We start from the raw sequence: 24,857 nt of genomic DNA, 5'->3' as shown, positions 1-24,857 counted from the left end.
GTTCAGCATCTTAGCTGTAGAGGGCAGTGTCACTGGCCCTCATATGTGGGATCCGAACCGGGGCCCTCTGGCATCCCAAGCGAGTTCCCAACCATCGCGCCACCCGGCCGGCCCCTGCTTCAAATGTGTTTTATACAAAAACAAACTAAAAACTGAGAGGAGTTAAATAATGAGAGGTTGAAAGTAGTAATTGTGGGGATGGAGAAAATAGATGTGATCTGTATTGAGCAGGTGGAAACAGCAGGGTAACCATGGGGAGAGTGGAGCAGTGCTTAGCTTTATGGTGGGCAGCGGTTGTTCCCATGGTAATGAGAGGAGGGGCATGTTTGGGGAGCACCTCCTAGCTGGTGCGATTCACTGCAGCAGAGAATGGAAGAGATGTCATCTGGAGGTTTTTACTCAGTGTGTTGAAACCGTGGCTTGACGGGAGTAGGAAGTGGAGACTTGTAAATAGGGTACGTTAAAACTAAACGGCCTTGGGTGTTTTGACTCCCTGCCAGGTGCTGTGTTTCAGTGTTCTTATTCTTCATCAGTGCCTGGTGTCCTTCTGTCATCTTATGCGCCCTACAGGCTATGCTGTTTCAAGTTGTAGGTCATCTGTTTCATCTTCCTGGTTCTCATTAAAGAAAATATAGAAATTTATACTGGTTTGTTAGTTTCCAAGATGCTTGTATTTTTAAGAGATTTTTCCACATTGTGCCACATTAGCTCATAGGACTAGATTAAGTTCTGAACTCAAATAAATATTTGTGGGGTGAGCATTCACATTGTGAAAGGAACCTATGCTTAAGTCTTGAAATTTTCATGCCTTAGAAAGGAGAAACTGTACATCTTTATGAAAGTGCTTTCCTATCACATTCGTTCTACAGTGCACTGCAATTTCAGGGATACTAAAATGTGGAAAAGTATGTGTGTCTTAGAAATAATAAAATACGACTATTTTAAGTATTTGGATTAATTTGGACTAGTTACCCTTAAAGGGGTAAATAACTAGGCCACCAGGATGTTATACTGACAAAAGGTAGCATGTCTCATTCTGAAGCCCCTTTTAAATAGCACTAACAGTCTGACTTTCATTCATTAAATTTCAAACATTGAGGCTGGTAAGGGGAGTATTTGGGGGCAAACAGTATTATTAGATGCTTTAAAATTAACTCAAATACAAAACCTTGACAGTTTCTGACATAAATCGCAATTCAGACATACGTAATTAACTTTGTATGTCAGTATCTGTTAATATATTACTGATTAATCAAAGGTAATGTCCTTTTTTTTTTAAATTCAGGATGGATGCAACCTTGAAAGAACTGACTAGTTTAGTGAAAGAAGTCTACCCAGAAGCTAGAAAGAAAGGCACACACTTCAATTTCGCAATTGTTTTCACGGATATTAAAAGACCTGGCTATCGGTAGGTACCTTTTCCTTTTTAATGCCTATAATGTCTTTTTGGTTCTGATGTTCTAACTGGTAGCGCTGACCCCTTTAGTTAATCTCTTTATTGGGAGGCATAGATTTATACTATCTTAATGCAACATTTCACCTGTGCTCCAGGTGATGGAGCAGACCCAGGCCCACGGTCACTCTGGTGCGCGTGGAGCCCACTGATCTGTGACACTGATGGTTGCTTTCCTTCCTCAGAGTAAAGGAGATTGGCAGCACCATGTCTGGGAGGAAGGGGACTGACGACTCCATGACCCTGCAGTCACAGAAGTTCCAGATAGGAGACTACCTGGACATAGCCATCACCCCCCCGAACCGGGCACCTCCTCCTTCAGGCCGCATGAGGCCATATTAAATTTTAGTGACTATTTGTTGAGTTTTTTTTTGTTCAGTTACATAAAACAAACCTACGCTTTTTCCTCCCCTCATTGCCATTAAGCCTTTAAACACTAATCAGATTGTAATGCATCTATTTAGAAGTTAGGTTTGGCTGTGCTATGGAATGAATATTAATAGAAAATCCATGTTTCAAGTCCTGTAAAATATGAAGAAAGTGCTCTTAGTATTCTGTGTAAAACTGTCTTCTTAAATATATGTGTGCAACCGACCTGAGTGTGGAAGTTAATGCAGGCATGGGGACAGGGCTTCATTTAGTGTGGGGCTGGTGCTAAGTAGTGAGGATGGTGTGCTTAACAGCATGAGTTTGCATCAGACGATGGAATACAGTTAGGAAAAGGACCTGTGTGGCAGCGTGGCCAAAGAGGCATTTGGGGATCGTGTGAGCTGGAGCAACTCAAAGGAGCTCTGTGAGAAGGGATTGGCCTGCTTGAGTCAAGATACAATGACAAAGAGAAAAGGGTGCCACAGTGAGGGCTTTGTGTGTTTTAAAAATGGGGAGAAGAGGGCATTCTGAGGGCAGGAAGCTGTGCAGAGGAGATAAGGGTAAGATCTGGAAATGGAGGGAGGGATGAAAGGGATCAAGACCAAGGGCAAAGAGCCAGGGATGAGGTCAAGCTGAGTAAGCAGGGGACAGTCACTCATCCTGGTTAGTGGTGTATGTAAGTACAGTCCTTATGTGGGGACATGGTCCAAGACCCCCAGTGGATGCCTGAAACAGCAGATAGTACAACCCTATATGTACTACGTCTCTTTCCTGTACATGCATACTTGTGATAGTTTAATTGATAAATTAGGCACACCAAGAGATTAACAACTAATAATAAACTAGAACAATTACAACAACATACTGTAATGAAAGTTATGTGAACATGGCATTAGTAAGTAAAATACACTGACTTAGACACAAGCACTGCAGTACAGTCAGTCTGATAACACAGACAGCTAGCAAGTGACTTAGGCGGAGCGCATAAACGGACTGCGTGGGGATGCTGGGCAGAGGGCATGTCCCGACTGGGCAGGACGGAGTGGGACTGCATGAGATCTCGTCACATCATTCAGCACTGTGATGACCATAGGGGACAAACTGGATGCAGGATTCCTGGAAATGAACCGAGTGGCCAATACCAGCTGGGCTGAATGTTTCAATCCTGGTTGCACCAGGAGCTCAGGATACGGGCAAGTTGCTTGGATCTCATAACAGGGCTGTGAAGGTTAGATGGCAGCAGGTCTGGATAGCACCTCACCTGTAAGAAATATCTGCTGCCAGCTGGATACAGGCCAAGCGGGCCGTGACAAGCAACGTGATAGTGTGCAGTAAGCCTGTCGCAGCAGGGGTGGAAAGTGTGTTCCAGAATGAAATACGCACTAGGGATCCTCAGTAAAACTGCAGTTTATCTTGTACACAAAAGCAGCCTGATATCTCATGGTTCTGTGGGGCTGGTGTCCCTGTCGCAAAGTCAGCAGGTGGCAGAGACGAACCTGCAGCCAGACCTAGCGCTTCTCCTAGTCAACCCAAACCCTCAGGTTCTTTCTTCAATCAGATGAGACACACATACTTGCCTTCTGTGAATCATACAATTAACGTAAACCTAACTTGGAGGAGACACGATTACCTTCCTATGTGGGGAAAAAATGACAGCTTACTATGTGGAGAAGGCGGCAGGGACTACACCAAGGGGACCAATTTCACAGGGGTATGAGCAATAAGAGGGCTGCTATCACTCTAGGTTATTCTCCCACTGGCTGAGAATCATGTGCTTTATTTCCTTGGTTCCAACGTGGCATTTTCCCTTTAAATACAGCTAAAGAGCAGCTAGTGAACTTACTGAGTACTATGCCAAGAACCCACACTGTCTTTAGTTATCTCTGGCTTTGTAAGTATGGTTCTGAGAAACAGCTGTTTCCTCAAGTGTAAAGGAGGAAAGGGTGGCGCCCGTGCCCAGTGCTTGAGCACCCTGGCTGCTTCACTAAGGTTCTGGAGTTGCTTTTCCCTGTGCAGTGTTAGGGCACAGACATGGCCTAGACCTTTTCAGCTTTCTCACATGAATGTGAACTTAGTATTTTCACTTATTTACTGGATCCTCAGTAAGGAATCTCAACATTAAATTTCACAAAACGTAACTGGGACTCTTATGCTCATAGCAACCACTGTCTCAGGTGATAAAGAGGGGACACGTTCCAGAGATGTTAGAGGCCACCAAGATTGGGGGTGGGATAGGGAAAGGAAAGTCAATCATCCTCGTCCAAGGTCCGAGAGATCAGGATGATAGCACTTACTTCCGAGTTAATCTAAGAAACAGGTTAATAAATCTATGCAGGACCATGTCTAGCCTGAGAGCTCAGTGCTCACTTATCAAATTCAGGTTGCTGGGTACTACGTGATGAACAAAGCCATGGTCCTGGCCAGCATGGAGTGAAGGGTGCAGCGGGGGACAAAAACATTCAATAAACGTGCATTCAAACACTGCTACACATTGTTCCGTGCACTGCAAAGGGTGAGAATGGTGCTGACAAGGACTAAGGGAGGCCGTCTTTCAGACTGGGCAAGCAGGTGAAGTCTGATAACATGACATTTAATCACACCCGAAGCAGATGAGCCAAAGCTTAGAGTTTCTGATGCACTTACCACATTCATTGTGCCTTGCTGCCCTGCCCACGCGACAAATGTCGCGTTCTGTGCGATCTGAAGGCTAGATCCTCCAGTGGCAGATCACCAGGTGCTTCACTGCACTGTCTGGAGCGAGCCTGCAGTGTCCCCAAGGCGCCAACAAGATGACAAGAGAACCGGCTGGCTTCAGCACCAAGTTTGGAGTCCTTTAACAGAAGTACCCTTGGAGCCAACTGTCCTCAGGTCCCTGTACCGCCGGGCTGGCAGGCAGTCCTCAGGCAGGTGTTCCTTCCAGGTGCATCTGCATATCTGGGAGACTGCTGCTCTTCCGAGTTCCCCAAGGTCCCTGGACTGGACATCTGACGGTGTGTTAGGCACCTGGCAGCTGCTGGCTGAGCGTGGAGCTGGGCTGAGTCTTCAGACAAATCAGCAGTTTCCTCTAAAGAGACGCTGTGGTGGGCAGACAGATGCCAAGTCCATCCAGTGCAGCATTGGGGGGCACTGGGAGAAGTAACCAGGCCCGGATTCCACGGGCCTGTGGGCCTGTCGGGCACCCTGGGCTTCTCACACCAGTGGGAAGACATAAAAGGGATTTCCACAAGGGGGAGACACTTGAAAGATCCTAAAATTTGAAGCTTGATAATAAGCTGGAGGCATCATGGCTCTAAGTAACAAGTTAGGATCACAGGAGGGAACTGATAAGGGTCAGGGGAAGAGAAATATGGGTGGACAATTTGAGGGGCCATCACAGAAGAAGTGCAAGTCCCTGGCAGGCTGCCAGAAATGCTGGGTGTGCCATTGTCGGGCTCCCATCTTAGCCCTGTGTTGGCTGTATCTCTTCCAAGTGCTGCATCATCCTCCTTTCAGCAGAGCTCACCCAGAAGCTCTCAGTCCACCGTGGCCTTGGAATTCTCACCCTGCTTCTCACCCAGTCTTCTGTCCTGGCACTCCATCAGATTCTTCAGTGCTGTCAGTAACACCTGTTTGGCCAAGTCCAAATGGCTCCCTCTCCCTGAGACACTGCCTTCCTCCTTATCGGTATTTTTCCATGTCCTATGCTAGGATGTTTCCGTCCTGCAGGATTCAGTCCCAGGACACTGGGTAGAGTCCCTCCCCTCAGCAGTCTCACCCATCTCGGGATTCTGTACATGGAGCTATGGTAAGTAGTGAACGGAAGGAGAAACTGGGGAGTGGTCATCTACATAAGGCTGACTACAGCTTTACCTCATAACATAAAACTATCTTGAAAATAATTTATGTTCTAGTTAACAAAAATTGTAGCTACACAGTATCGTTTTGTTTTAGTGACAATTTTCTGACAAAATGAGAGCATGATGTGACAACTGACTTCAAGGCACAATCATAAAGGAGGGTACTCAGCTGCACAAGTTTCCCACAGCTAAGCCTGGGAAATGCCTTGTCAGTTCTTTCGTCTCATCTTGACTGTCTCCTCAGTACGCCAGGTCCTTACTGGCCCAGGGGCCGGAATCTGCAAAGCTTGCCAACAGTATTTCCATCAACTTAATTAGAAGAAATTACTTTCCAGCTGTGCTTAACTTTGCAGAACCTTCAGCTGGACGGGCAGGGCATTAGGTCTCCCATCTCCTATGGCCACAGCTGACAGTCCAGAGAGGACACCTGGCCCAGGAAGAGTCATCAGAATCTTCCAGGGTGAAGCCTCAGGCTCTGCTGGGCAGCCAAACTGGAGAGGGAGACGGGGCAAGGTCAGCAGCCACGTGCTGGCAAGAGCTGCGTTGAGAGGATGAAACGGACACGAAGCAAAGAGCAGAAACATACATCCTGACAGCAGGTGAGTCCCTGATAACAACTGCCTGGGACCTGCCACAGTGCACTTACCTAGGCCTGTATGTTCTTTTCCTAAATTAATTTAAGCTGTCGTTTGTAAACAACTGTCTTTTAAGAACACTGTTTAAATAAAAGGTATAAGACTGGGGACCAGTCATGAGAGTAGATAGAAGGGGGCAGTTAGAATGCAGGAGAAGCCCCGCTCGCAGGCGCAATATCCACCTAGCCCTGAGAAGCCTAGAGGTGGCCTTCCTTGAGTAGCAAAAGTAATATTTACATTTTAAGTTACTGATCCTGTTTCCTGATACTATCAAACTATCCTGTTAGATTATGTAGGGCAAATTTGAAATCAATGAACTAGTAATGATATTTAAAAACTGACTGAGTTACATGTCAACAAGGCCGAGGTGAAACAAAATAGAAACTTAATAAAAAGCATATTATGACTTCAGTGTTCACGTCCAGCTTTAATGGGGGTTGTTTTCAGAATAGGAGAAAGACGCGGGGAAATGTGAACAGCAAAGTACGTTGAGCTCTGCGTTCACCTCATCTGTTCAATTTCCATAATGCACAGATGGTCCACTAGAATTTCTGCAGAAAGATACAAATACAAATATCAGGTATAATTCACAGCTATCAGCAAAACAAATGGCATGAGACTGGTTATGGCATGAGACTGTACGCAGAACAGCGGGGAAGACCCACATTGACGTCAGCACACCGTGTGGGGGGCTGGGATCCTGGGATCCCAGCTCTCTATAAAAGAGACGGGCTGCTAACCCACGATGGCAAACGTCAATTACACATTTTTACTACCGCTCAAATGTTAAGTTTGAATGCTTTCCTCAGTGACGCGCGGTACACTCACCCCACTGGCTTTGGTGCTGCCACATCTCGGATGCAGTGTCCTTCACCCTTGGTCAGGAACACTTCATTGGGTGGCACGGCCTTAACTGCCACTGGAGTAGCTAGGTTTCGGTTGTATTTGGATAGAATCTTAAAACCAAACAAATTCCTTTTATGAAGCTATATGAACAATATAAATTGGGAAGGTGTTACAAAACATTCAAGGAGAGTTTGACGATATGGGTTACTGGAAAAAGAAGTTTTTAGCAACATAGAAAGGAAGGCGATATCAGAAACCTGCCTGGGGTGTGGGCACTTGACTTCTAAAGCCTTCTAAAACATACGCTACGGTTAGTGGGCACAAATAGCACCGCATTCCTGATGAAGAGCTAAGCCTTTACAAAGGTCTAGGGAAAATACAGAGGGAAGAGGCGGAATAAATGCTCAGAAGAAAGATCATCAGTTCTACAAATTATAAAAAGAAGAATCTGAAATTTCAGCTTTGATGTTTTTCATAGAGATTCCCTCTTTTAACACAGAAATAAAAAAAGAAAGATCGACGACAGCGAGGTGAACGCTATATAAGGGGACAGAAGCTGCCCCCTCCTCACTCAGTTTACTACAATGCCCAGGAAAGCAGACACAGAGAAGGCAGGTAACAGACACTTCACTGGTATCTTAGGGCGAGTCGTTCTAATGGCATCTGGGTATTTTCCCAAGTACTTTTATACTTCTCATACCTATCCCTAAGCTAGGAAGGTTTCTACAATAGAATGGTTATCAAGAATTGCATTTGCCTAACTAAGTGACAGTGACCACACACTGTAACTTCTATTAAGGGGGAAATGCTAGGAATCAGACTGCTGGTTACTGAGTAGGTGTGAAGTCATAAATCAGTAGTGGAATAGTGGTAAACGATGCTGTGCTAAGGAGTCAGACACTCTAGCACACCTACCAGTGTTTCTCAAATTGAGCTCCAGCACATGTCAAGTTCAACAAACACTGAGGTAAGTTAGTCATGACCCCCCACTATGGAGAACTGTAGGGTAAAGGAGATTCCTGACTTTACAGCAACACCTCCCCACCTTGGGAACAGCAGCTGACATGGCTATCACACCTGAACAACTATTAGAAAATATAAGGATACATTTCAGAACATGAAGTTAGAGAAAATGCCCCACAAGGGCATAAAAGCATGATGATGTCACCAGCCTGTGTACAGCCAGCATTAGAGGGGCCTAGACCCAGAATTTAGATTTTCTTAACACCCAAACCAGCACATTAGCTCAATGAGAAATACTACAGTTTACATATTATATATATCTAACTTTGAAAAAAATATATCAAAAAAATAGCGTGGAAAAATAACCTGGAGAATATCTTCTGGAATTGTAGTTACTCTGGGAGGCGTAGGTGTTCTGAGCAGATTCTCATAAGAAGAAATCAGAGGAGAAGAGGGAGCCGCGAAATTCTCAAAGCACTTGTCTAAATTTAAAACTAACGATGTGCAGTCTTTCTTTTCCAAATCATTTGATGAACTATTTGTTTCTGATAGTGGATCATTTGTGGATACCTAAGGAATAAAAACAAGTCATCAAATTATGGTGGTATAAAATAATATAGTAAATAAAAACTGTTAGTTGTTAGTTCTGTCGGGGTCTCTAAGTGGCCTAAATGACCCCCTCTCCCCTGACTAAGCAGTGAATAAAATCAAGGAAACAAAGGAATGGCAAATGGAGGACAAAGTACCACCTTCGTTACTATTGGGTTGTTGGAAAAGTTGGAAAAAAAATGCATTTTTGCAACGAAAAACAGAAAAAATACGTCATGACATTTCCGACAACCCAATAATACAGGCTGAGCTAGAGCTTACTATGAAACTGACTGAACCCCCGACTTGGATGTATCCATGCACCCAGTCTCAGGCCACACTAAACCAGGCCACGTAGCAGTCACAGCATGGATGAGCCGGTGTCACCACACGCCTTCAGCACCAAGAGGAAGAAAGCAGATTTGAGGTAAGCCCAGCACTTGGTTTCTCTATAGCTGCAGTGTCCAACAAACTAGCCACAAGCCCCCGGGGTTATTTAAATTTAATTTTAAATTAGTAACATTAAAAATATAACAATTAGCTCCGTGGGTGCACATGCCACATTTCATGTGCTCAGTAGCTAGCTATGACTAGTGGCTACCATGGTGGACAGCACAGAATACAGGACACTTCCATTATTGTAGAAGGTTCTATCGGATAGCCCAGTCTACTACATTGGTTGTCTTAAGTATTCATACCAACTTTAAAAAGGGATGAGGTTTTCATTATAGTAAATTTGTTTACTGGGGAAAATCGGGGGGGGGGGAACATAAAAACCACCCATAAATAACCACTTGGTGTGATTCTATCTATTCTTTTTCCTTAAAATACAGCAGTCCTCCCTTATCTACAGGAGATGTGTTCCCAGACCCTCTGGATGCCTGAAACCCCGGATAGTACTGAACCCTCTATGTACTGTTTTTTTCCTACACATATAAACCTATGAGAGAGTTTAATTTATAAATCAGGCACAGTAAGAGATTAACAAAAACTAGTAATAGAACAATTATAACTACACTGTAATAAAGGTTATGTGATGAATGGCTTTGGGGCCATTATTAAATAAAGTAAGAGTCACTTGAACAGAAGCCCAGTGATATTGAGACAGTCAGTCTGAAAAAGAAGATGCTGCTGAATGTCTACTGGGCGGGGAGTGTCTACAGCATGGAGACGCTGGACAAAAGGGAGGGCTCACGTCCGGACGGGACAGCAGGACAGCATGAGATTTTATCACGCTCCTCAGACTGGTGCACAATTTAAGACATGACTTGTTTATTTCTGGAGTTTTCCATTTAATATTTTCAGACTGTGGTTGACCATGGGTAACTGAAACCGCGGCAAGCAAAACTGCAGGTAAGACAGGATGTGCGCGTGCGCACGCATGTGTGTGTACACACACATACATGTCATTTTCCATATCATTAAATATTTCTTGAAAACATTCTCTTTATATGTTCTTATCTGTTTTTCAAAAACATTTGGTAGTCATAGAACATAATACCTTATAAAAATACCTTAATGTATTTCGCTTCTACTCTACCGTTTCACATTTAGATTATCTCCCATGTTTTGCTCTTATAAGTAATGTTGTCTGTCCTCTGTAACTTCCTTGTTATAACTTTTTGTCCCAGTGTGCCTTGGAATAAATTCTGAGACATGGTTAAAGGGTAGGAAAACTTTAAAACTCCTGATATATACTGCTAAATTACCCTCCCAGAAATACACGATAAATACACAACTAAAGGCTGTGTTAGTCTATGTTGTTTAAACACACAGTTTAAGTCTGGAATTAGTAGTATATCGGAGTCATTAGAAACAAAATTAGAGCTTTCAATTTTATGGAAATTTACCAAAGCTGTATTATTATTTGTAGAAGGAATTTTCAAACCAGGCGTGCAGAATGTAGGTGCCAAGGGAGACGCTGTATACTCAGCATCTAGAAGACACATACAATGGTGTGAAAATAAAGTTGAAATAAAGATTTCAACTTTTAAGTTATAATACTTGTCAATATAATTTGTGCATTTTATTTTTAATAACTGAAGAAATGATAACTGATGTGTGCTTGACTAGACAGAAAAAAACAAAACTCACATTCACATATCTATCATTAGCACTAATAAAATTCAGCAAGGTACAAGTGTAATATACAAAAATGAATAGTTCTAGCAACAATTAAAAATATAATTTGAAAAAATATGTTTTGAAAACTATAGCAAGAAAGAATAGCAAGAAAGAAGAGCAAGATATCCACACATAAATCTATTAACAACTGTGTAAGTAAGAACTTTATAGAGAAAATCAAATTTCTGAAGAATCAAAAGGAGGAAGATAGCAAGGAGGTCACTCACCATCCAAGATGTTGGGTGGCAGTAATTTAAATAGTGTAACATTGGCCAGGGATGGAAAATTGATTATTAGAACAAAAAGGAGATCCTAGAAACAGAACCACACGTATAGACATTTGATATCTATAACACCCAGCACCATGAATGCAATCTTAACATATATCGAAGAGAAACACTGAACATGTTAGGAAAATGATCACACTGGCAAAATCTGGTTGGGTCTAAAAATCAAGTGCTGGAAAAGATGGAGAAACAGGAACTCAAGCACGGCTGGTGAGGATAAAACCGAACACTCACTCCCAGGGTAGCTTAGCATTTTCTAGACTAAGTGGAGGTGTGCGTCCCCTTTGACCTAGAAATTCTGCTCCTACGTGTAAGAAACACATGTGCACGGGGGTAGCTGTCATTAAAGCACTGCCTGTAATAGTAAAAAAATAAAAACAACCTAACTATCCATCAATAAGCAAATGAACAAATAAGATGGCTTGTTCATATAATGGAATTCTGCTGGACCATTAAAATGATGGACTGTATGTACATGGATTAATGTAAAAAACAGACTGTGGAGTGTAAAAGCAAGAGACAAGAAAATATGAATTGGATGTTGCCACTTATGTGAAGTTTTAGAACACACTGCTTTACGAGGTCTGACAATTAAGTTCGCAAACTCATCCTAGAAAAAGTGCTCCATATCTCATTGCTGAATATCACCATGGTCACCTTCGAAGTACTCCCCTTGGAAAGCTATGCACCAATGCCAGTGCCTAGTCCACCCTTCAAAGCATTTTGGAACTCTTTTTCTGGAATGGCCATCAGAGCTGTTGTCATATTACCCTTGATGTCCTGAATGTCATCCAAATATCTTCCTTTCAATATTTCCTTTATCTTTGGGTAAAGAAAGAAGTCATTGGGGGCCAGATCAGGTGAGTAATGAGGGTGTTCCAATACAGTTATTTGTTTACTGGCTAAAAACTCCCTCACAGATAGTGCCGTGTGAGCTTGTGAGCTGGTGCATTGTCATGATGCAGGTGCCATGAATTGTTGGCGAAAAGTTCAGGTCATCTAACTTTTCACACAGCCTTTTCAGCACTTCCAAATAGTAAACTTGGTTAACTGTTTGTCCAGTTGGTACAAATTCATAATGAATAATCCCTCTGATATCAAAAAAAGGTTAGCAACATCATTGCAACAAGTTCTCGAACTTATTGCCAGACCTCCTAATCGTTACTTTCAGGGAGGAGGGGAAGGAGAATAATGGAGTGTGGCTGGAAAGTTGGCTTTATGTGTAACTTTAACCTTAAAAAAAGAAGCAAATACAGCAAGACAGTAACACCTATCTTGTGCGGTTTTAAACACAAGTACAGGCTATGTGAGGAACTGAAGTGGATGTGATGCAGAGTGCCGAGGCCTAAAGAGCAGTAAGGGCTGTGAATCAGGGACCAGAAACATCTGCCCATTGCCTCCAAGGCAGCAGGATGAAAGCAAGCGAGGTTAATGGTAGAAAGTCTTTGAGAAAACACTGAACACTCAGAATCTCAGTCCACCCAGTGCAGAGCTGCAGGTTCTGAGTTCATCCCCATCCAGTGCAGGTATTCTGAGCCAAGCATTAACCTGAGAACTTGTCTACACTTAGTAAAACATGAGGCCTTGGCTGGGGTAAGCACAAAACAGCTCCATGGGGCACACACAAATGCCAGTGAAAACAACTTCATCTGAAGATGACTTCACAGTTAAGGAAACAAGCCCCCCACAAAGAGAATCAGAGTGATAAAGACAAAAGAGAGCAACAGCTTAAAGAGTCTTTCAGATCCACGTATTCAAAATGTTCAAAGATATAAACAAAGACACAGAAATCATAGGGCAAGAGAACGATATAGAAGGAAAAACAGGAACGGTCATATTTGAAAGAAAAAACTTGTAAAACAAAAATGTACTAAGAATTCAAGTGATGGATTAAAATAATAATTTAGATTCCATGTAAGAGAGAGCGAGCGAACAAGCAAATTGGAAGGAAGCTCTAACTATAAAGCAATAAGCAGCACAGAGATGGAAGGAAACTATCAGCGGGTAACATTCTAAAATATATCACACAGGAATCTCAGGAGACAAAATTGAGGAATTAGGGGCCAGGTAGTATTATTAAGAGGTAATGTAGAAGTATCTTCCAAAATAGATGATGAGTACTTAGTTTGAAAATTCATACCAAATTCTAAACATAATAAATGAAAAATATATACGTTATAAAGAAATGTAGACTATCAAAGATAAAGACAAATATCATATAGACTACCAAAAACAAAAGACATTTTCTACAAAGAAAAGCTGATTAGACCAATTGCACTCTGCTCATCAGCAGCAAAATACCAGACCAAAACAGAATGTCTTTAAAATATTGAAGAAAAACAGCTGTCAATCTAGTCCTCTATATCCAGCTAAATTATCATTCAAGAATGAGCGAAAGAGAAAGAAAAAAATGTTTTCAGACATAGAAAAATAGAGATGACTTCACACAGAACTAACGCCTCTGGAAGAACTGCTAAAGGATGTACTTTAACAAGAAAACTGAACCCAGAAGGAATGAGTGGGATACAAGATGCAATTTTAAACATAAAAAAATGGTAAGCAAATGACTAAATTTTAGTAAGTATAGAATATAAAAATTGTAGTAATAGTTCTTTAGTGGCATAAAAATAGGGTCAGACTAAAATACAGCAGAAACTCTTTAACAAGCCTCCATTTAATCAAATTACTAATGGATAAGCTCCAAGTCAAGTAGTTGTCTTCAATCTAGTTGTGGAGGGTGCAGCTCCTTGGCCCATGTGGGAATCGAACCCGCAATCTTGGTGTAATGAGCCTGCGCTCTAACCACCTGAGCTAACCGGACACCCCTAGGCTATTCTTTAATACACTCATGTTTTTTCTTATAAGCTGAGCTGTAAGCTTACTATGAGTCAGTTGTATTCTTTCACACCTGTTTATGCCAGAGGTGCTTGTTAATTTAATAACAAGTCATTGAAACTAGTATAAAGAGAATTTTTCTGAAAACATACAAAACTTTGGAAAGACCTCATAAAGACAAGTAACTTTAGGATTTCTTATATTTTATGAAAATCAGTATTTTTATGCTTGCAGGGACAAATATGAAAAAAACTACATGAAAATTTTAAGTTCTTGTACTATTTAAAAATACCGAAGGGCCGGACGAGTGGCTCAGTTGGTTAAGAGCTTGCTCAAGAGTTTGAGCTCTGAGCAACAGCAGTTCGAGTCCAGCCCGAGCTGAGCAGCCGCTGAGCTGCCAACAGGTAGCAGGATGGCTCAGCAAAAAAAAAAAAACAACAAAAAAAACACCGAAATTTGAAATGGTAGCTGATGCATTCTGGTTGTGGTTTATTTAAGAAAGGCAATGCAGAATTCTAACCAATAGGCTAAAGCTAAACTAAAAAGGGTACTATTGGGTCTACGTCAAAAGACTGGTGAATGGCTATGTATTTATAGGTTTTAAGTTAAAATGTTAAGAACAAACAAACAAGCTGAGAAATACTGGCTATAATCAGGAAGAGTATGAAAAGCATATCAGAAAATTCTTTCTCTTGTATGAACCTGAATGGAATGGTACTTAATAGAGCTCAATGACATGAGCTGAGAGTATGCAGAAGGCTCCTGGAACATCCGCACAAAGACCACCTGGGAAGTCAGCGGGGTTTTACACTCACCATTTTTTCCCAACTGCTGGTTCACGAGGCCAGTAGTGGCAAAGAAATTATCAGTGGACACTGGTTCTGTTTCTATGGCTTCCTCACTGGCGTGATTAACAGGGAAGTTAAAAGGTTAAAAAAGTTAATATTAAATCTCTGGGAAAAACCTAATCTTACTATATAGATCATCAAGTTTGGACAAATATTCAGTCCTGTATTATGGAACAGAAGGCCCATGGAACAATTTTTATTTTAAATGTATAAACATGGCTCAAAAAAGATTAAGCACCATTTTGTATTGATAGTTTTGACTTAGAAGGGTGTTAACAATCTCTGAGTTAAAGGAAAGCCGTAAGTTCAACTGATTATATAAATCAAATCATTACATAAATTAGAGTGTTTCTGGGCTATTCTGTTCGTTACAGGCCCATTCTGTGACACTGTCATACCGTTTTACTTACTGTGGCTTAATATACTTTAATATCTAGTAGGTCACATCCCCTCAGTACTGTTATTTTTCATTGTTTTCTTAGCTATCCTTTTTATTCTTCCAAATAAATTTTAGAATCCTTTTGTTAAATATACCTCTCCTCCTTAAAAAAAAAAAATCCTATGGCGGCTTTGTTGTAATTGCATGACACCTAATTTGATATGATTAAATATCTTAATAATATTCTGTTATCCTATTTGGGAATATATTATCTTTCTTCATCCTAAAGTTCCCTTTATATAACTCAGAAATGTTTGATGGTTTTAATCATATAGGCCTTTCATCTACAAATGGCATGGGTATTTTATTTTTTGTTGCAAATTTGAATGGATTTTTTCCACTATATTTACCAACTATAGTTATTAACAAAATGCAGGAAAACATATTATTTTAAATGGTTATTTTTCATGTATCTGAACTTTCCAAATTTCCCAATACTATACCCTGTATTACTTCTAATAGCTTAAAAAATAAAATACATAGCCCTTAGTTCCTAATTTTGTCATTTGCATTTAGGTTTAAATAAAAGGCAGTCCTTAGATTTATCAATTCTACCCTTCTAAAAATCTTTTGTAATAACATTTTATCTTCAGTGTTTATTCCCTTCTCTTTTCCCCCAAATTGTGGGTTTTTTGGGCATCTTTTAGATAAACGTTCATTTTCCTCCTTTAACAATTACAGTTCTTAAAGATTTACATTTAGACATTACTTGGCTCCTTTGATACGTGGTATTTTCATTGTCAATGTAACTCTTTAATTACCATTTTCACACTAATCACTCCCAATTTCTTTAGTCTAGCAGAAATTCATCACTGAGCTTCAAATTCATATTAAAATACCCAAGTTTAAGAGCACCTTTACAGGCTCCTCCAAATCAACAGGTAAACACATCACCTTTACCCCCAAGTAGCAGGTATTCCTTCATTCTTCCCCTAGCGTCATCCCAGGCAACAGAGCAGGGATCCGGGATTTATCCTAGATCCCCTCTCTTCCCAAGTCTCTATACTAAATCAACACCAATTCTTACTGATTTTACCCCTTTAATCTTATCGTTGCTTCTGTATCCCACCAAATACCTTCCCCCCCCCCCAGGCCCTTTTCACTCCTATAGCATCTAACTCCACAAAACCAATAACTCGTACTTCACTAATGGAATTGGTGATTCAGAGAAGTTTGAAATAAGAAGTATCTGAAAATCTTTTAAGGAAAGATACAGTCTGAAACATGATCTCTCTTCTAGGAAAAAGTCAGTAAACACAAAAAATTTAGAAAATTAGATAAAACATGCTTTTTAAGAAAGCTGCTCTCACCTCCTATTCTTTCTGATTTTAAGTCCCATGGTGTAATCTTCATTCAAACACATCGTATATTCAGAGATACCAACGTGTTCTAATTTAGGAATCACACACTCAAAATCGTCCATATTCAGTGCACACTTTGGAGTTTTCAGTATTTTCACTCGTGACTGTTGGGATGATGGAATTAACACTTTTGGCCCTTCGTTTTGGTTGTTTTCCACCTGTGGAGGGTTTGGCAGGACTTGCGATATGAGGTACCGCTCAAGGCCAAAATCTGCAAGTTGTGGACTACCTGGAGACTTCTCAGCAACAGAGCTGCTTGGGCCAGCAGGATCAGACATGTCACCCTTCACATCAGGCTTCTGAAGAGTCTCATCCCTAGTGGACTCTGGTTCAGAGTCAACGACTTCTTGCTCACCCACTGGGAGGAGAAATCAAGGTCATGTTCTATTCACACATCAGAGAATCTCATGTACTAAAACCACATAAACTAGCTCCATCTGAAATGTCCCAAACCAGCAATGTTCTGATTCTTTCTCCTTAGTCTCTAAAGTTTTATTTCAAATTCCTGATGTGTACCCATTGTCCATCCATTTTAATGACTGACATATTAGAGAAAGGAAGTAAACTAGTATTCAAAGATGAAAAAGCAATACACACAAATGTAAGTCCAACTTCCTTACTTCCCCACTTAATGTAATTTACAGTCATTCTTAATATATCAGGAAACTACTGTATCATTCAATGACATTAATCAGTGTGGAATTAACTACAATCTAGATTTATTATAACACAAAGTATAAAAATATTATTTTGGATTTTTAACTTACATATGCCTAAAAAGGAAAGACTTATACAAAGATACATACATTTTTATCCTAAGCAAGTCTAGAATGCACGTCAAAAGCCTACTAAGAGAAGTAACAGGCGATTGTTAACAAAGACATGCAGGTCCTCAATCTTGAATAGGCTACATCTGGCTCCAGACCCCAATGCTTAACCACCACACTGTCCATTTCAGACTAAATCATTTACTAACAACTATACTTTTGCCACAGTCCTCTGTCATTTCCTGGGTACACTACTGGTTAATAAATTTGGTGTGGAACTTAAGTTGGAGTTAAAAGACCCAGGATAGCACCTGCAATGCCAAGGCCTTTGTGTTTCTGTTAATTCCATCTTTTAAAGGAATGTCTTTAGTTGAAATGGGGTCTATCAGATATTGGTATGGATCCCTGTCAGAATCTCTGGGTCCAAAGGAAGAGGAAAGGGATAAATTTAGGCTGTACATTTACTTGACCAGCTGAGATCCAACAGACTGGAAGAAACAGAGGGGCATACATTTTCTTTGAAGATATTACTTTCTTTGTTCTGATTGGCCACTGAAATTAACTAGGATAGGGTACCATTTCTGTGTGCATAAGCCTGAATACGTTCAATCTGGAGGATGCATCATACAAAAAAAAGTTATAAACTTTGATTACATGGCTTTTGGCCCTTGGAAGAGCCACCTGCTGATTTTACATTGTGCTTTCTGTTGATTCTGAGAAATGTTACAAGGGCTACAAAAAAACCTATTGCTATACCTATCACAAGGCTGTCATTGATGAGATGAACAAAATAAACTCATCATCATTATCACCACCCGATAGGGAGGTACTATCATCCCCATTTCACAACTGAGGGAAAAGCAATTTAGAGAAATTACCCCCAGTCACACACAGAGTAGCATGTCTGACTGGCTGGGCAAGTATCTGAATCCATGCCCTGTTCACACCAGAGTCCACTGAGTTCTGTCCACTACGCCACACGGGCTGTTTAATACACTTCCACATGTATCCTCAATACGTACTTGTTGGATTTAATTAACGTTTTACTTATGTACAAGATCATTCCCATAATGGAAATGAAGACACTGAAGCATCCTGAAATGAGTCAATCAAAGGTACAGGCAAAATAACAATATTAATCGCCTGGTGATTAACATGCCAGGTACTGTTCTAAGCAAATTTTATCTCATTTAATCCTAATACAAACTGAAAGGCAGATACTCTTTACATACCTCCACAGTACACACAAATGAGAAACTGAGGTACAAGGTTAAGTAGCTGATCAAAGACAACAAAACTAGTGAGTGGTGGAATCAGAGATTTGAACTCAGGCAGTTTGGCTCTGAATTTAAAACCACCATGCTATACTACCCTTCATAAGAATTTTTAAACTCAACAGGACTTAATCGATTTATATTGCCAAAAATCTCTCATTCTACAGAAGAAGAAATTGAGAACAAGAAAAATGAAACAACCTGCCTGAAGGTCAGCCTCTCATTTATTAGGAGAGCGGACTAGAAACCAAGTTTCCTAAAGTCACAGATTTATCTTGTACTCTTCTTTCCTCTAGCACTGCTAGTTTTCTAATTTTTAATAATTTTTTGTTTTCCAATGACACTTGATAAACGTGTTAGTTCCCGCCTTGCACTTTGGAAAGGAGAGCAAGGACTGACCTTATCCTGTACCACCAATCAGCACTGAATCCAGAATACAGCAGTTGTGTCTTAAATGATCCAATGACAGTCACATATGACAGAGCAAGAACTAGAGACCAGGGCCAAGCCCACCAACAGTCCTAATCATGCTACCCTCCTTTAATACTACAACAAATGCTATAAAATGCAAGTTATTCACACCTGAATTTTTCTTGGCACGTGGATTATATCCATACTTCTGGAAAAACTCTCTTATTTTCATGATATCCATTGAATTTTTTTTCATCAGTACTTTTGTTGCCTTTATGAAAACAATGCTTTCTTTACTTTCCAAGCTTGCTTTGTCAAGAAGAGTACTGATATCATCCTTTTGAGAAAAGAAAGTACATTAGAATCTCTCTAACTTTTGACTAAATCTATTTAGATTTTAAAAAATTTTTTATTAGTTTCAGGTGTATATTTAGATTTTTTTAAATTACATAAAAATGATAATATTATAGGAGTGATACCTTTAGAGTCCAAACTTCTGAATGAAGGTCATGTAAAATTCTCATTGGATAATGTTCAAAGTCTTCAATACGAATATTTGGAAAAAGAATAGAAAATATAATTTGGTTTACTTTCTTAGAATTATAAAATCCCGTATTTATTTATAATGTATATTGTTAATCACAAAGAAAACTGTTAAGGCCTTTCTTTAAAATTTTATCAACTATAATACTGTACACATATAGAAAAATACAGAAATCCTAAGTATATAGCTTGATGAATTTTCAAAGTAAACACCTACATAATCAGCACTCAGATTGGGAAGGAAGGAGGGAGGAAGAGAAAGGAAGGAGCAAGGGAGGGAGCAGAGGAGGAGGGAACATGGTCCTACTGAGCATTTTTTCCTTTATGGTACTTTTTGATTCCTGTTCTAAAAATCTTTGCCAATGTCAATACTTAACGTTTTCTTCTAAAAGCTTTATTGTTTTGCCTTTTGTTTGAGAGCTAAAATCCATCTGGAATTGATTTTTGTGTATGGCATGAGGTAAGGATGAAGATCCATTCTTTTTTTCATGAGTGTACAATTGACCTGGCACCATTTACTGAGAAGACATCCTTAACCCACTGTATGTCACCTTTCTTATTAATCAGTTGGTCATATATATACCATAAAAGCAGGATTTTAAAGGATTATGTTTCTCTTTTCTAAAACATGCCTCCTTTAAAGATCTCCTTTCACCTATTAAAAGACAACCAATTTTCATTAGGGAAATGCAAATCCACACCACAATGATTTTATTTTTTAAACAAACTAGAATGGCTATAATAAAAAAGACAGATAATAACAAATGTTGATGAAAGTGTGGAGAAATTGCAACAACCATTCATTGCTAGTGGAAATACACTACAGTGCATCACTTTGGAAAACAATTTGTCAGTTCCTCAAAAAGTTAAATATAGGGTTACCATATAAGCCGGCAATTCCACTTCCAAGTGTATATCCAAGAGAACTGAAAACATTATGTTCACATAAAAACTTGCACACGAATGTTTATAGCAGCATTGTTCATAATAGCCAAATGTGGAAACCACCCAAATGTTCATCAACTGAGGAACAGATAAACAAATGTGGTCTCTCCATACAATGGAGTGTTATTCAACAATGAAATGGAACGAATACTGACATGTTATGACATGGATGAACCTTGCAACCTGATGCTGAGTGAAATAAGCCAGCCACAAAAGGCTACATGTTGTATGATTCCATTTATATCAAATGTCCAGAATAGCTAAATCTATAGAGACAGAGAGTACATTAGTGTTTGCATAAGGCTAGTGTGGTAGGTGGGGGTGGGACTGTGGGGAGTGGCTGTTAACAATCAGAAGGGTTTATTCTGGGGGTGATGAAAATCTAAACTTATTGCGATGACGGTTGTACAACTCTGTGAACATACTAAAAGCCACTGAATTGTATCCTTTAAATGGTGAATTTTACGGTATGTGAATTATATCTCAATAAAGATGTTTGAAAGTAAACCAATTTAATGATTCATCACTGTGATGATAAAAGGTAAAATTTTCTCTATCACAATTCTATATTTGGGCCAGGAATTGAAAAATTATTTCAATATTTTCTTGTAAATCAAAAAAGAAAATGCAGAGGTTGTACCCATGGGTAAAATGCTAGTCAGAAAGTAAATTTGCACAAGTTTTGTGGAAAGCAATTCAGCTATATATCAAGAATTTAAAAATGTTAAAACACTTTTGTGTCTTATATAATATTATTTCAACTCTGTAAACAAAATCAAACAAACATGAAGAAACTCTAAGAATACGAATGGTAGAAAAGCTATTAGAGTATTAATAGTGGTGTCTTCTGATGGTGGAGTCACAGGGCATATTTATTTCTTCTGTTTTTCCTTATCTCAGAATTTTGCCATATAGTTTTTCCAATCACAAAAATAAAGATTTTTAAATGGCTGGGAAAGTATTCGTAATATAATTAAAGTAAAAGGACTGTGTCTACAGGGTGCAATATTTTAAGGCACATTACAATTACGACATTTATTAAATCTGAACTTGTCTTGCAACAACTTTTAAAAACCTGTAATACAAAGATTACTGGTGGAGAATTCTGATTTATGTACAAAAAAAGCAGCAACAGTACTGTTTGTGTTGGCAATATGGTTCTTTGGGAAAAATACATTTACTCCAACTGTGGACCATCTGGGTGAGGCAAAAGTCACCATACGTGTAAATAACAGTGTTAAGTAGATACGTTTTAAAAGGAACTGTTTAATTTTTTTCATACTGCATGTTTATTGATAAGCACACATTCTATGAGACTCAAAAGCATACCATGCGGAAATCAAGTATGCATTCTGGGCTCAATCTGTCCCCGGTGCCACCGGTTCTCTCGGTAGCGTAGCAACAGTGCTGCTTTCCTGGCCTGAGGAAAGCTGTGGTAGCACAGACTGACGTAGGCGCGCAGCACACCAGAGGGGTCCGCCGAAATGACAAAAGGGAGCATTCGCGACCCTCAGGGATGTGCTACGATGGTCCCGTCCGCACGCCAGCAAGTGCCGCACACCCACACCGCGGACGAACAGCATTCTCCGTGACTGTGCGCGTTCCGACGGGCGCGTACCCTTCAGACGCCGTCCGGATCCCGCGCCGGAGCCCCACCCACCCGGCCGCCCCACTCACCGCTGTCTTCCCCGTCCAGCGCCCGCTGCAACCGAGCCGTCTCGCTGTCTAGGGTGACGGCCAAAGACCGCAGCTTCCCGCAGAAGCTCCGGATCCGGTCCATGCGAAGGACACCCCACCGCTCGGGATAGCGCCCGCCTCTCGTTTGAATCTCTCGGCGCCGCAAGTGTCATTGGCCCAGCGATGTCCAAGTCCTTTCTCGCGAGAGCGGAAGTCTCGCGGAAGGAAGCAGGAGGCCTGGCGTAGTGGGCATACTTCCGGCGTAGCGGCAGCCGGGGTACGGACGGACGTGCGGTTCCCGAGGCGCGCGACTGGTGAGTGCATTGGGTTCCTGGGCCCCTGGGATTCCGGGGTGGGCGTCTCACTTCCCTACGGGGCGGCGGTGCACTGCCTCGGGGACGCCGCTCACCTCCCGCGGCCGGGCGCGTCACCACTTCGCTCTTTGGTCTCTGTCCCCCGCAGACGCCATGTTCCTGACCGCCCTCCTGCGCCGCAATCGCATCCCCGGCCGGCAGTGGATCGGGAAGCACCGGCGGCCGCGCACTGTGTCCTTTCACGCGAAGGAGAACACGATCCGTCGCCTGGAAACCGAGGCGGAGAACCACTACTGGCTGAGCATGCCCTGCCTCAGCGCCGAGCAGGAGTACGGGCATGCCGCGGCCCGCAGGGCGGCCGCCTTCCGTGCTATCAAGGCGGCCAGCCAGGCCAAGTTCCCCGCGCACAGATTCCTCGTCGACCAGCTCAGCCACCTCAGTGTCACCAAGAAGTGGCCCTGACCGGGGCCGCTTCCCTCTCGGCACCTGATCTGGAACTGGAAAACTAACGTCTAGAAGTGTGAGCCTTTGGACCATTCGTAAGAAACAGACCGCAGGCGTGAGCACAACGTCTGCATAGTGTCTGGGCTCCAGCCCTCAGACTCCAGGCTCATCCCTGGTTTATCGTGTTTCTTTTTCTTTACCCTCGGAGGAAGATACCAGGGATTTGCCTGGGTCACGGACGACGTAAGATGTATTTTGGATGAAAGTTGCAATAAAGCTGCAGACCATGGTTTGGGATTTGTGTCAGACATTTAATGGGGTTAGTTTGCTTACTTTCTGTCAAGAATACTTGCTTAAACGTAAATGAAAACAGGAGCTTTTTCAGTTAAACATGTCCCTAAAAATAGCATTTTCTTCTGGCATTTCTACTGAAAGTGGATATTTAAATGAAATAAGGTATTTGTGAGATCTGCTACATGAAGGTGTATTTCGAAAAACATCTTTATTGGGATGCAGTTAATATACAACTCATCTCTTGAAGATGTTTTTCAAATAACTTTTTTCTGAACATAATAAAAAGTCACTTTACATGTGTTACCAGATACAGCAATCCTGTCACTTGGGACAAATATACACATGAGGAAACATTTAAGGAACTTCCAAAATAACACTCCCAGTAATTACAGCGACTTTAATTAGAATTGCTGTATAATCCATAAATCTTAACTGCTGTGTGTAATCAATTTTCAAAATGCATAGAAGGGAATAATTCTCTCCCTGCCTTCTGTACCCCCATCCAACTTGGGAAACGCACAGGCACACCACATGTGCTTCCAAACCTGAGTGTGATATGTGTGCAGGTTTCTGCAATTTGATTTGTTCACTTAATGCCTTGAAGCTCTTTCTCCTGGAGTGCCGTCTTTTTTTAAAGAATCTAGCTCTACAAAACCTTTAAATGGCTTCACTGTAACCTGAATACAGTAACATAATTTAGCTAGGTTCCTATTGATGGTCATTGGTTTTCCTTATTTACTGCTTTTTAAAAAGCCCAGGAAACACGTCTTTTTTTTTCCTTTTCATGTAGGGAAAAAGCCAGTTCCTTCTGCGTCTCCTGTGTGTTTCACTGTCTGACATAGCATCAGATCCCACAGGTTAAGTACTCCATCCCACAAAACTGTTCCTCGTGCAAGTAGTAGGTCCCAAGGTTACTTACCAACAACTTCTGTTCAGCTTAGCTACAAATGAAGGTTCCCACAACCCCCTCCTCAGTTTCAAGTCAATTGGCTCAAGCGGCTCACAGAACTCAGGGAAACACTTCAGCAGTTTATTAAAGGATACGGACACATAACAGCCAGGTGAAGAGATGCACAGGGCGAGGTCTGAGGGTCCCAACCAAGCATAGGAACTGTTCCAGTGGAGAGTTAGGGTGCATCAACTTTTAGGTGTGGATGTGTTCACAAGCCTGGAAGCTTTCCAAACCCCCTACAATTGGGATTTATTGGGGTTTTGTGGAGGCTTCCCCACATGGGAATGGTCAGTTAGTAACTCTGTTTCTAGCCCCTCTAGAGGATGAGGCTTACGGCTGAAAATTCCAAGCTTCTAATCTTTTTCTACTACTTCTGATGACCAGCCCCCAGTGCTCTTACTATTGAGGAAATCACAAAGATTTCAGGTGCTTTGTGTCAGGAACTGGGGGCAGAGACCAATACATGTTTTTTCTATTATCTCAAACCTTATATGCGTATCTAAGTTCTTAGGAGTGGGGCTGCCAGTACAGAGGTTATGCAGTGAAACTGACAATAGGCCACATTCCTTTACAGCTAAGCCATTTTACACCCACCAAAAAGGCATCCCAGCCCACATCTTCAGCAACACTGCAATTACCTATTTAAGCAAAA

The 24,857-nt window shown here is 41.2% G+C and overlaps 3 protein-coding genes across 4 annotated transcripts in view; 2 read left to right on the top strand and 1 right to left on the bottom strand.

Moving 5' to 3' along the window:
• SAP18 (Sin3A associated protein 18) overlaps positions 1-2,047 on the top strand; it is a 6,995-nt gene extending 4,948 nt beyond the window's left edge. The window contains exons 3-4 of the mRNA XM_019652305.1: positions 1,286-1,408; positions 1,639-2,047. Coding sequence (XP_019507850.1) covers positions 1,286-1,408; positions 1,639-1,795 — 280 coding nt within the window. The 3' untranslated portion in view covers positions 1,796-2,047. The remainder of the gene's footprint in view (positions 1-1,285; positions 1,409-1,638) is intronic.
• A 3,011-nt stretch (positions 2,048-5,058) lies between these two features.
• Positions 5,059-22,376, bottom strand: SKA3 (spindle and kinetochore associated complex subunit 3). 2 transcript variants are annotated; one of them, XM_019652307.1, is made up of 9 exons: positions 22,202-22,376; positions 19,516-19,577; positions 19,208-19,373; positions 16,534-16,942; positions 14,752-14,837; positions 10,541-10,626; positions 8,469-8,672; positions 7,122-7,249; positions 5,059-6,844 (listed from the first exon to the last, which is right to left on the bottom strand). In XM_019652307.1, the coding sequence occupies exons 1-9, from the start codon at positions 22,302-22,304 to the stop codon at positions 6,808-6,810; spliced, it is 1,281 nt and encodes a 426-aa protein (XP_019507852.1). In that variant the 5' UTR covers positions 22,305-22,376; the 3' UTR covers positions 5,059-6,807. The 2 variants fall into 2 exon arrangements, with proteins under 2 accessions (XP_019507852.1, XP_019507851.1); XM_019652306.1 differs by having other exon boundaries at positions 7,122-7,279; positions 22,202-22,374.
• A 37-nt stretch (positions 22,377-22,413) lies between these two features.
• On the top strand, positions 22,414-23,248 carry MRPL57 (mitochondrial ribosomal protein L57). Its single transcript, XM_019652308.1, has 2 exons — positions 22,414-22,515; positions 22,664-23,248. The coding sequence occupies exon 2, from the start codon at positions 22,669-22,671 to the stop codon at positions 22,975-22,977; it is 309 nt and encodes a 102-aa protein (XP_019507853.1). The 5' UTR covers positions 22,414-22,515; positions 22,664-22,668; the 3' UTR covers positions 22,978-23,248.
• The last annotated feature ends 1,609 nt before the right edge of the window (positions 23,249-24,857 follow it).

Source organism: Hipposideros armiger, unplaced genomic scaffold (genome assembly GCF_001890085.2).
Source record: "Hipposideros armiger isolate ML-2016 unplaced genomic scaffold, ASM189008v1 scaffold_178, whole genome shotgun sequence".
Classification (NCBI taxonomy): domain Eukaryota; kingdom Metazoa; phylum Chordata; class Mammalia; order Chiroptera; family Hipposideridae; genus Hipposideros; species Hipposideros armiger.
This window is presented reverse-complemented; position numbering and strand designations above follow the sequence as displayed.